General features: G+C 44.1%; 1 protein-coding gene across 5 annotated transcripts in view; it reads right to left on the bottom strand.

Moving 5' to 3' along the window:
• LOC147445828 (uncharacterized) overlaps nt 1–13,058 on the bottom strand; it is a 178,707-nt gene that overhangs the window by 45,478 nt on the left and 120,171 nt on the right. For all 5 annotated transcript variants that reach the window (XR_015189807.1, XR_015189808.1, XM_086525205.1 and 2 more), the window contains 2 exons: nt 4,158–4,402; nt 3,999–4,064 (listed from right to left, as the gene is read on the bottom strand). Coding sequence is in view for 3 of the 5 variants with exons in the window: in XM_086525205.1 (XP_086381331.1) it covers nt 3,999–4,064; nt 4,158–4,402 (311 nt within the window). In the remaining 2 variants the exon portion in view is untranslated. The remainder of the gene's footprint in view (nt 1–3,998; nt 4,065–4,157; nt 4,403–13,058) is intronic.

Here is a 13,058-nt window from a genome sequence, read left to right on the forward strand (position 1 = left end):
GGGGCAGCGGCTTGGTCCACCCTCACGGGCCCAGCACTTCAGTTTGAGCTATCTTCCACCAGCAGGATGATAGTGATACAGGGGGGGCGACCTACACTCCAGCCTGCTACAGAGCTTACTCCACAGGAGTGGTGCAGTGAGAGAGACGAGTGTTGGGAGCTCATCAGCGGCCTAGCTCTCTGGTTCATCTGGCAGGCCCGTTGTTTCCGCATCTTTGAGGCTCGTCCTGTGCCACCAACAGAGACTGTTCGTGACTTTTGGCTAGAGCTGATCCATACTCTCAGAGGACAGCTTGAGGGACTACAGGGCAGCTCCGACCGCATGCGGGAGCGCTGCGAGGCTTTTCTTCGACTCTGGCGCCCTGGGCCTTTCAGGGGGTGCTCAGATGGCACTACTGTCCGCCTGTGTGGCTCTTTCCTCCTCCCATCTCTTGATTTAGCCTCATTGTATATATGCTGTTTTTTCATTGGGAGAGTCTCCCCATCATGCTTGTTGTAGCCCTCTCTCGCAGAGGTGGATGTAGCCCTATGGGCAGTTTTCATTAACTAATAGAAGGATCTATTTCTCGAAAAAAAAAAGGTGCTCTGGCCCACGTTTAGAACGCACCTATGGCCCTAGAACTACTAGTTCTACTCTAGTGTGCACACAACTATTTAATTATTTTCTAGATATAAATTAAGTATTTACAGAAACTGATATAGTTGCACCATTGAAGAATAGAGCCGATGTGCTCCTGGCCGAGGGGCCTAAACCCTCAGAAGAAGCAAGAGAAGAAATAGAAGTAGCAAAAGAAGTTTTACCAACTAACAGAAACTCGCCGAGTGGGGCAATTCTTAAAGAAGTTCCCACCAACTTATGAGACCCCATCCGATGGGGCCTAGGGAACCTAAAAAGATTAATAAAGCAGGACCCACCATCACTTGCGTAGCCTCATGCTGACGTGGCATCTACTGTATGGACAGAACCCGCATATCGCACTGACAGTGCTGACGTGGCACTGTCAGGAATTTCGTGAAACGTGTTGCTTGCTGATGACGTGGCAAGTGTACAGATTTCCACGTTTAACGTTGTTGGCAGCTTGTGGGGAGCCTTCACATCTACAGGCACATGATTTTTCTGGAAAGCCAATGACCAAGGATATCAAGAGCTCCAATTTGGAATGAGTAAACTGATTGTCTCTTGGAATGTCCCTCGAAATGACCCTCAGAATTTTTTTAAAGCTAACTTGAGTAGTTTTGCAGATATACTGTAATTGCGAAGGATTACTCTTATTTCAAGTAGGGGGGGCGGGACGGGTGCCACGTGCCAACGGAAATGAATAGACTGAACAAACTTTAAGCACTTCTAAATGACTGTACTGAAAGAGATGCAAGGGACGCAGAGTGGTGGAGTTCCACCGAAGAGAGCACTGGCCCCAAACTTTGATGCCCCTTTTGATATTTCTTTATATTGCTTGAACTTAGTACAACGCTGTTACTCAGCTCTCTGCACTTCCACGCGGAAACGTGCTAGAGAATGAGCCGTAGGTACATATTTGAAGGCCCTTAGCTTTCAAAAGCAATAAACATGAAAAGTGTCTATTCTTAAAAGCATCTGAACTCCCCAAAAGCTGTCGGCAGCGTTAAACGTGGAAATCCGTACACCTGCCATGTCATCAACAGTCAACACGTTTAACGGAATTCCGTATAGTGCCACGTCAACATTGTCAGTGCGATATGCGGGCTCTATCCGTACAATAGCTGCCACATTAGCATGAGGCTACGCAATTGATGGTGGGTCCTGCTTTATTAATCTCTTTAGGTCCCCTGGGCCCCATCGGACGAGGTCCCATAAGTTGGTGGGAGCTTTCTTCTTTAAAAATTGCCCCACTCAGCAAGGTTCTATAAGTTGGTAAAACTTCTTCGGCTCCTTTTACTTCTTTTGTTGCTTCTTCTTAGGGTTTAGGCCCCTCGGCCGAGATCTGCAGATTCGCTTTGTACTTCAATGGAGTGACACGTGAGTAGTTTGTGACGGTTTGTCGTTGCATGTATCTCATAGAGTATAGCAGCCAAATGCTTGATTATAAAATGATAAAGAATCGTGTGTGGAGTTTAGTCCACCAAACTCATGCAACTTTTGCAAATGTAGCAACACTCATTTGCATTCTTTTGACCTCTTCTATTTCGAAAAAATCTCTTCTAGCCTAGGGTTCCAAATCTCGAGCCTTTCGCCTTGCTGTGTATCCGGCGACTTGAATGTGCAAGGTCGTCTTGGAGTCTTCGACAGCTATAAGGCCTTCTTGAGTCGTCGAAATCATAACCTTGCTCCATTGCCTTTGCATGGCCTATTCCTTCCCTTGCTTCTCTCAAGTCGCCACTCTAAGCGTCTTCGTATGTATGCATGTTTTGGCTCGTCCAAGCTAAAAAGGGGAGCTTCAGCTGGCATCCTTGTTAACTTGGCTGGCATATGCCCTTAGCTTGCATGGGGAGTGAGAAGGGCCCCTTGTGGCGACCCTTGCTTTGGATGCGGGCTTGACTCCTCTCCTCTCCTCTGTGCAAGTGTAGCTTCCCACGCCGTAGTTCTCACCCACCGAGCTTCCCTTTGAGCAAGCCTCGTTTCCTCCAGCTTCCTCCGTCTCCACCTCCTCGGTTGCATGCATGACTTGCATGACGTCCTCGGGGCCTCCCCTTTCATGTGGCCACATCCGAGCTCCAAAAACTCCCCTCCAAGTCTTGGCTTGTAAGCCCTTCTCCCCATCTCTTCCTCCTTCCTTAAGGCGAGAGAGAAAGAGAGAGATCGTACCTCAAGCTCTAATACCAGTGTAAGATCCTAGGTATCGGCATGCTAGTCTCCTCCTACCATCCTCTGTATAGTCTCCATATAGAGCCCCTTGCCTATGCATGCTTGACATATGGCAGGGCTTGCCCTAGGGACCCTTCCCACTCGACCGCGGCCTTGCCCACAAGACCCTTGCCCTCACAACAAGCAAGTCTTTATGGTCTTAAAAAGTGGTGACATTACCCATATGGGTCCGCTTTTGAGGTTTGCATGAATTATAAAAGTCTAGAGTAGTTTTCAAGTCAAAATGAGTTGAAAGGTACCCAACACTAGATGAACGAGATCCTGCAAGAGTTTGGTCTTCCATTCCATTACCAACACGGACAATATAATGTGGTGGCACATGCGTCAAGTTGCATGCCAACTATTAATGAGTTAGTTTCATAGTCTTCGAGAAGGATTTCTAGGAATCTATACATGATACCTGGGAGCGTGGTCTATCTAGCGCTAGAATCGGGCGTGTTGTTCGCAATCTATGAAAGTGCTGTTCACAATCTTGTTTCAGAACTGGCATGTCTCCCATTGCTGTGGAGTGTTGGTTGGGATAGACTAGCTAGAGTCTCAATGAGAAGTGAAGCAAGTGCTAGTCTGGAGTGACTAGTCGAGTCTCCTAGGTACAACATTGGTCCGGAGAGTTCAATGCTGGACCATACATGTCCATTGGGCATGAGTTGATGATGATTACCAGGGAAAAAGGCTCAGCATCAGCATTTGCCTTCTTCTCTATGAAGTTAACATTCTGATGTTTGACACAAAAGAGGCCCCTGAGCCTTGTTTTTATAGGCTCAAGGCTTCATTGCAAACAGCGGCCAAAATAAGGTGACAATTCAGTCATAAATTGAGCACCCCAATAAAAAGCAGCAGAAATAGGGTCAGCCACAATATCACCAGAAAAAGCAACTAGAGAAAGAAAAGTTGGAAGGCCAAAATCAGCAAGCGCTGATTTTAGAGGAAAAAAATAGCTAGAGATCAAAAGACGGTTTGAAAGAAAAACAGGGGGCAAGAGCCTAAGGTTGAAAGGGCCATCAAGCCTCTCAGGCTTTCCTTTGCTATTAAGATTTCTGTAGTAGGTGAATGTAGTGCAACAATGGTATGCCTTAAAATGAATATACATGATTGTGAATAAAATTGTCAACACTTACAAACAGATAAAACTAGTCTTACAAAAGGATGATTCTAACCTGCAACCACAGAAAGATTGAAGTGGCACCTTCTGACGTGATTTTGTTCCCACTTAAATCAAGCTTCTACAAAAAATGGCACTCAGAATACTAATGAGCATGCACTCTGTACTGAGACAATAAAATGTGTGATTTTACGACATGTTAAGCATCCAATACCTGAATCCGTGATAAAAAAGTTAAACTTTTCACCAAGACCTTGGTTCGAATGTCATTAAGCTCACACCTCGCATATTGCAAGAACTTCAGGCCCTTTGGTAGTCCACTCATAACAAGATCTTTCATAGACGATTCGACATCAGATGGTTCAACCAATACATTGAGCTCATTAGAAGAGTTACTTGTGGGTGGCGGAGGAGGTTGCATTGGAAACAGTGCTGGCTTACAGATGAACTTGAAATTGCCTGTAGCAAACCTCTACATATTTCAACATGGGAAAAGACCTAGCTCTCTCAAACTTAGTGCCTGTACACATTGAAAGAACCATTTGATACCCTAAAACATAAAACAGAACAACTAACAGAACACTCGGACACAAAAAGAAACAGCTCGACCCTCAAACATTGAAAAAAGCAGCAAACCCTCAAATAACAGCTCGAAAACCTTAAATCTAAAATAATGAGAGAAGCAAAGTCAAAAGTCTAAGAAAGCTAACGAAAATGCAGGGCAAAATTATGAACACAAAATGGGAAACCAATTGGAACCCCTAACTGAGAAGAAGGAAGGCCCCAAAACTTTGACCCCAAACAGGATGGCAGCAACAAAAGTGGGGCTTTGACCATTTGCATTACATAAAAATCGACCATCGGTCCATATACAAGAAATATGGGAAAATTCCTAAAAGAAATACAGTCAGATCATGGGGAAAAATCCCATAAAAAACCACAGGATACATCTAGGGATAAAGATATTCTAACGAGGTAGTAAAATGTAGCTATATGAATAGTGATCAAGTCTACACAAATCCACCCAAAGCTCTGTCCACCTCGAGCAATGTAGCGAAAACCACTACATGTCTGAGTGATATAAAGCATCCGCTGCAAAAACCTCATGTAGCAGCTCACAGAAGCCAAGGGATTGTGAAACCCCTAGGCCATGCCTCTAAAATCATCCGCATCCACTCTTAACATTTCCTAATGATGCAGTTGAAAAAAGGAAGCATATGGCACAACCATATTCTAAGAGAGGTAGGAGGTGACGCCCGAAGGAGAAGAGCCGGGAGCACAGCGGAAGAGGAAGATGAATCGCACACACTCACACATACACCACTATAGCAACACACACAGGTTGGAGGGGGAGAGCCAACACACAATGTGTGCCCCCTTTCTTTCTTTTCTATCTTATGCACTAAGGCAAAATACACACTATACTTGGTGTTAGTGGATCGCACAAGTGTATAGTTGTACACTTACAATTAGTAGCAATTACTGATAGGCGGTCGGCCACATGGCCATTAAACCTAACATTCTCCCACTTGATGGCCAATGTGGGAACCCGTAAGAATGGAAGAGAACCACTCTTCACCCAATGCCCATCAACTCACAACAGTGCTGAAACTGATGGCTGGAGAGACTTTTAGTGAGTGCATCCGCTATGTTCTCTGATGTAGGAATCTTCACTAAATCAAGGCTCTTCTTTGCCACGCATTCACGACTAAAATGATAACGCACATCAATGTGTTCCGTTCTGGAATGAAACACTGGATTGTTAGCCAAGGCAATAGCACTCTGACTGTCACAATGAAGAACTGGTGTAGGCTGCTCCAATCTAAGATCTTTCACTAGGCGAGCAAGCCAAATAGCTTCTTTGCATGCCTCACTCAATGCAACATACTCTGCCTCTGTGGTAGCAATGGATGTTCAGTCTTGAAGAACGGATCTCCAAGAAATAGCAGAACAAGCAAATGTGTAAATCCAACCTGTTGTTGATTTACAACTGTCAACACAGCCTGCATAATCATTGTCTACAAATCCCTGAATGGATACTCGCCACGACCATAGCATAACTGTCTATCTGCAGTGCCACTCAAGTATCTGAGAATCGACTTGACGGAAAAGCCGATTTCCACATTATGAAGTTAGGCAATTGCAACGTTCTCTTTGGCATGCCTTGGCACGACAAGAATGATATGACTCCACATTCGGAACCGAACCATTACCATGTCGTCCTCAAAGTTTGGTTATTGGAACAAAAACTTGAATGAATTTTCTCGTTGTTTTGTAGTTAGATACTTTTGAACTCTGTTTGAGGAAGTATTATTTGAAATTTGTTTGAAATGAATGGTGTCTGTTTTAAACCCGTGTTGGTGCCGATTTGAATTTTTTGACCCTAGTTTTGATACTGGTTTCATTCACTGGTGATTTTACTCCCGGGTGGAGTAGTGAGAAATGTTGTTTTGATATTGTCTGAACCTTGGAACGATGCTGACAGAATGTCTTGGGAGCGTTTCGTTGTATGCTCAAAAACCTCTAAACGACGCAGACGAGATGTCTAGGGAGCGTTTTGTTGTATGTTTGAACCTCCAAACGACGCAAGCTGTGGTCTGGGGGGTGTTTAGTTGTAAAAGGCCTCTATATCTCCCGGCCCTAACGTTTTTAGGTTATGCAGGAGGAGTGATGAGGGAGTCGTTGAATAGCTCATGGCCCAAACCTGGATGGTTATTTGTTTGGGGGGGGGGTGTTTCATCGGCGACTTTATGTGACAACCACTGAATATTCCTTATTGGATGAGATACTTATGGCAAGTCAACCCACGATATCAAAAGTTCCGATCTAGAATAAGATTGGATGAGATTTTTCTGACAAGCCAACGACCCAAGATATCAAGAGCTCCAATCTAGAATGAGAAAACTGCTTGTCCCTCGGAATGACCCTCGGATTTTTTTTTGGCTAACTTGAGTTGATTTGCAAGTATGCTGTAATTGTGGACAATTATTTTCTTTCAAGGAGGGAGGTCACAAACTTTTGACGTGTCAAGCCACTGAAGAACAGAACCAACCTACAGATCAAAACCGAGGAGCCTAAACCTTAGAGGAGGAACAGTAGAAGTTTTACCAACTTGCAAAGTCTTGCAGAGAGGCCTATTTCTAACAAGGAGATCCTACCGCCTTATGGGACCCGTCCGATGGAGCCGAAGTGACCTAAAGAGATCAAATAAAGCGGGACCTCTACACACACACACACAAAGCGATGATGTGGCAGCTGTACAGGCACCCGCATTTTGCGTTGACTTGCTGACGTGGCAGATGTACTGATTTCTGTGATTTACGCTGGGCAGTTTTCAGCGCCAACTTTTGAGGCCAGATGCGTTTGAGTTTGATGCTTTTCATGTAATTGCTTTTCACAGGCCAAAGACCTTTAAATATGTGCAGAGGGCTTAGTCTCTGGCACCCTTCTGGGTAAAGGTGCAAAACGCGAGTACCGGCATTGTACTGAGTTCAAGCAATATAAAGAAATACCGAAAGGGGCGCCAAGGTTTGGGGGCCAATGCTCTCTCTTGCGGTGGAGCTCCGCCACTGCCCGTCTCATGTCGTGCATCTCTTTCAGTTCAGTTGTTATTTGAAGTGCATAAAGTTGCTCACTCGGTGCTTTTCCGTTGGCATGTGGTGCCCGTCCCCATGACACGCATTTCGGGCCTTTTAAAATTTAGTGGTCATCTTTTTTAAGGCGTTTCAGTGTAGGTTTTATTTGCGAGGGATTTTGGTTTTGTTGTGCAATGATTCTGTATACCTCCAAGCTCCAATACCACTCCCCCAACCCACACACACGCTTTTTTTGTTTTGTAAATCTTGTTGATAGAATTTACAGGTGGGAAACCTCAAAGCGAGGAAAACCCACAAAAAATAAGAGATACAAGAAGTGGAGCACCATAAAGCCCCGAGGGCTAGAAATAGTCAAAATAAATCCTGTAAGCATCAAGAGTGATGTCCCCAGCATTATGAGCGAAATGCAACGGTTGACCAAGCGACAATTTGAAATAAGGAAACGGGTCAACATGAGTGCCTTGAAACATTAATGAGTTCCTATGGTGCCAAATGGCCCACAGAACCCAACATTTGAACCAATTAAAAAACACCTTAAACTGAGATTGCGAAGACTGGAGCACCCCAAACAGCCAAAACCGTCAGCCAAAACCGTCTGTGAAAAGTGCCGGAAGGAAAACACAGCCGAAGAGCAGCCGACACTTGCCAAATAAAGGATCTGGAGCAATGACAACCCCACAATAAGTGAGGCACAATCTCCTCAGCTTCATAGCATCTTAGGCAGCGAGGAGGCGCAATATGCCGTGTATGCAATAAGCTCCCAACAGGTAGAGCTCCCACGAAGCAGCGCCACAAGAAATACGTTCATTCAAAGGTAGATGACTTTGCCAAATGCTAGACAATGTTCGTTGCCACCACAAGGATGACTTGGAGAGTGACACAGCTGATTACCATGATGCATAATCCACACATCAAATCGCAGGAGGGAATAAACATTGCCGGCTGAAATGCACCCCAGTTTGGTAGTAGAAAGATTCCAATCAGAGAATAGTGGAGACCTAACCGAAAATGGGACACCACATCAACAAACGAAAGAACATGACCTGTGTTATCCACCACCTGATGCACTTGGCAAATTCCTTTTTGGGAAAGAGAATATGCCTGGCAAGGAGACCGTTAAAAGTGAATGCCTTGCTCCTATGCAGACTCTCCAATCGCCCCTAGAGAGGATTGTCAACCATGCCATGCCAAATGCGAAGTGACAGCCTTCTAATCAACAATGAGAGAAGAGGTAAAGGACATCCTAAAATGTTTCCTTCAAGCTTCCCAAAAATGACATCCCAATATGTCGGCTACCGATGTCCAAAAGATGGCGTGACAATATCCGCACACAAATGTGATACCATGAGTGTCCAAGGTTGCTGATGCTCCAGCAAGACTGGCAATAGCATAGCTTTCGAGCCGGAACATGACGTCGCATGTCCAAAATATTCAACCCTCCAAGCCGCTTGGGAGAACACAGCTTGTCCATAGATAAAAGCCAAAGACCCTTTGTGCTAGACGAGGTCCACTAGTAATGCTCCAAAATACTAGACATAAGGGACTCCAAGCACAGTTCCAAGTAGACAATTTCCGATAATCTAACTTGAAATGCAAATGCTAGAGCACCTAGTCCAATTTCTGCGCAGCTAATACATTCGAAGCCAGTGGATAACCCAAATGGCGAACTATAGTGCATAGAGGAACAATCTCTCCTGGCCACAATATCTTATGCCAATCATACTCATTCAAAGGTAACTTGAATTTACGAAAATTAACTTTGAGACCTGCCACCAATCCAAACAAGTGAAGAGTATGCATAATTTGTTATACATCATCATAGGGATTGTGAGGCATAAATAAAGAATCATCCGCATAGGCATATCCGATAAAGTGCTCTCCAGATGGTAATATTAGGCCATGCAATCTACCAGTGGAGGTCAAGGAGTCCAAATACATAAGCAAGGGGTGTGTAGCAATTGCATAAAGCAAATCACTAAGAGGACATCCTTGCTTTACTGAACGTCCCAAAGGCCAAGATCCTATGAGAGAACCATCCAACAAACCTACAGAAGTGTTATGTGCATACAAGAAAAATACGACACGAGATAGTTTAGGCCCAAATTTCAACTTTTGCATGGTCTTTGCAATGTAATCCCAAAGAACAGTATCAAATGCCTTTTCAATGTCAACTTGCATGACCAAGACATCTTATCAAGTGTATTTTGCATATTCCATTGCAATGATGACATTCGCGAGGTTATCATTAATGTGACGTCGTGGCATGAAACCGTATTGAGATTGATGCAAGCCTTCATGCAAAAAGCACTTGAGTCGGTTAACAAGCATTTTGGCCATCAATTCATATACTACCGGCATGAGCGTAATTGGCCACCAATGAGAGAATTCTTCACATAATGCATAGTTGGCTATCAACTTGAGAAAGCCTTCTTTCCAAGAGGAGGGTGTCGTATTCATCATGATCAGCGGCGGCACCTTTAGATAATCCCAAAAAGACAAGAAAAATTCCACAATAAGACCATCCCAACCGGGAGCTTTCCACCGGCTCAAATCAAGTAAGCTGGCATAAAATTCCGTCTGAGTGAAAACAACTTCTAAATCTTGAGCTTGTTGTATCAAAAGAATGAGAGTAACATGCGATAGAAACAAGTGACACGCTTGGCGAGCTTCTTGCATAGAAGAAGGAGCCTCAAAGATCTTGCCGTAATGAGAGTGCAAGGCTTGTGTTAGCTCTCGTAAGGAGGAGGTCCACTCCCCCAACGATAATAAAACTCTCTGTATAGCTTGAGCTTGCCTAGAACGATGTTGATGCTGGAAGAATTGTTTAGAGGTACATTCTTTATCTGCAAAACGCCTGTTTGGCGAGCTCGAGTCTGCCATTTGGCCAATTTCCTCTCAACTGTATGCCGTAACATAGTGCGAGCACAGAGAAACGCAGCCATTTGAGTCTCAACAAGAGAGGATTGTTAGCCAAGTGCATTAAATATGCTACAAGTATCCTTTGCTTGTTTAACCTGTTCTCTCAATTGTGACAAATAATACCTGCCATAATCTTGGATAACACATTGAACATGCATAACAAAGCGAAACCAAGTTGTATCCATATCAACATGCATTTGAGAGGTCAAAGGCGGGATGCTGTTCACAATCATGGTGCAAAAAATTTTATGTTTGAGATAAACATTATTGACATGCAAAAGTCTCTTCTTGGGTAGGGAGTCATTGCCAGAAAAGGAGCCAAAATTGAGATCAAGCACATAGGAAACTATTACTTTGACTACCACCTTTGGAGACTCAAACTCTATCTGGTAGTAGCCTCTACCGAGAATTTGCAAATCAATGATCTTGCCCACTTCGGTGAGGAGTCGGTCCTGAAGCAGGTCCCTAACCTCGTCTCTGCTGGATTGTGTGCCAACACTCTTAGAAATGACCGAGGTGGCTTGAAGCCGTTCCACCTCGGCCATCAAGCTTGCTTTCTCTTATGGAGAAAGGGCAAGTCGAAGTGTCGGCTCTGTGGTGTCGGAACAGAGGGGGCTTTACAAAAGTCCTTCTAAGCTTGAGCAGGAACCGCCATTCTATGTCTGCTACTTAAAAGAAGAGGGCGCAGACGTCGACAAAAGGCCACCAGTACACTGAGAACAACACAAGCAAGGGGGGAGGGAGAGGTGTCATGAATATTAATTTCTAACCTTCTAAAAGTAATTTCCATCTTAATTTGGCCACTTAAATCCAAGAAAAATAAAAAGCGAACAAGTAAAATTAATTAGGTGCTCATGGACCAACCGGTCAAGACTTATGACCAAAAGAAAAGTCCATAAAAGAGCAAGGATAATTGCTAAATAGTTATCTCAATCATAGCCTTCGTCAAAGGTACATGACAAAGGAGATGACTGAGAGCAATTATAGCAGTCTAAACATAGAAAGTGATAGCAGGTTTTGGGAGCAGCTTGGCGGCACCTTCAAAGCACTGTGTTAAGGTTTCGTACAAAAGATGAAAGTTTTAAAGCCCAAAGGGTGAGTTTTATTTTACCAAAGTTTTTTTCTAATTTAGCCTCAGGTCAGCTTCATAAGCCTCCAAGGTTTGTGCAAAAGTCTTGTACCCGAGCTAATTAATAAAGAGCAAGTTTATGGATTTTATTAAATGCAAGGAAAAAGCTAAAGACTAAGGTTAGATCAGCCCTTTCTCATTTAGTAAGTTGACTCTAGTCCTTCTTTACTAAGTTTGGCTAGGCCACATATCCAAAGTAGCACATACATGCTTTGTGTGAACTTAATAAGTGTGTGAGTATGTGTTGTGTTTCAACTTGCCAAGAAGAGTCTAAAGGAGGAAGGAGCAACTTCTCCATGCATAGCAAGCTAGGACAAGTGTAAGAACATGCTTGAGTTACATTCGGAGTTTTAACTTTTCACACCTCAATAGTCAAGTTGCAAGCATTCCAATTCAAGACTAGCTGCACACTTGCATAAGCATATAAGAAGGGGCTTGTGGGGATTTTTGGCTCTCTTGCTTCTCTTACACACTCTCTCAAGCCCAGGCTAGCACTTTGTCATCTCGACAGCTAGCGCTACAAGGCCACACATCATGTCATATGACATCATGGTTTCAGTTACACGGCCTCAACATGGATAGACTGCCTCCATTCCAGTACTCCTTGGATGCACCCTCCTTGTCATGTGTTCGTGGACAAGCTACAGCATGACAAGGGTTCAATCAGTCCAGTCAGTCTAGCTTAGGAAGTGTTCTGGCACTTTTGTGAGTCTGTTCGCAGACCGTGCATGCCCAGGCACTTAGAGTAGATGCATATCCTTTGGTTGCACACAGCATAATCATTAGCATTACCATCAAAATCCATCAAGAGTAAGTTCTAGAGCCATAAGACAGCGTTACTTTCAGCAACAGACAGGCCAAAACAGTCAGCAAAGATCAGTGTTTTCATACAACAGCCATTAGCGTTTTTGGGGACTTAGCCGTCATGAAGAATTTCAGCCTGAAGTCCAGAAGCGCAGGTAGCAAGTCGAGTCGTCGCCGTCATCTCCACACATTGCATCATAGTTCTCAAGTTTACATCAGAGTTTTGTACCGGTTTGTGCAATCAATAGTAGACTACTCTCGCCATCGAGAGTGGGGCCTTCGGAGGATGGTTTAACAACTTCCCGGTGTCGTATTCTCTTCTCTCTCTATCTCGCAGTCTCATGCACCTTCACGCACAGTGTCCATTCACTTTGTTTGTGTCCATTGCACTCTCTCATTAAAGAACGGAAGGCTCTCCCTTCCCTAAGTAAAAGGAACCTTCAACACAATTCGGGGCACTCATCTTGAGCAAAGTTCAACATTCATTTCGCTGCACCTTACATTGGTATTAGAGCTTTGGCAGTGTTCTATATCACTCAAGGAAAGAACCACATGAATTTTTTTTTTGCTTGTTGAGGTCGCATAAACCCAAGTTCGCTTGGACGTGTCGATTCTTAATCGTGTTTTTTAAGAGTGACAGGAATCCCAAGAAAGAAAGGCTTGTCCA

Source organism: Adiantum capillus-veneris, chromosome 12 (assembly GCF_014529385.1).
Source record: "Adiantum capillus-veneris isolate H3 chromosome 12, ASM1452938v2, whole genome shotgun sequence".
Classification (NCBI taxonomy): Eukaryota; Viridiplantae; Streptophyta; class Polypodiopsida; order Polypodiales; family Pteridaceae; genus Adiantum; species Adiantum capillus-veneris.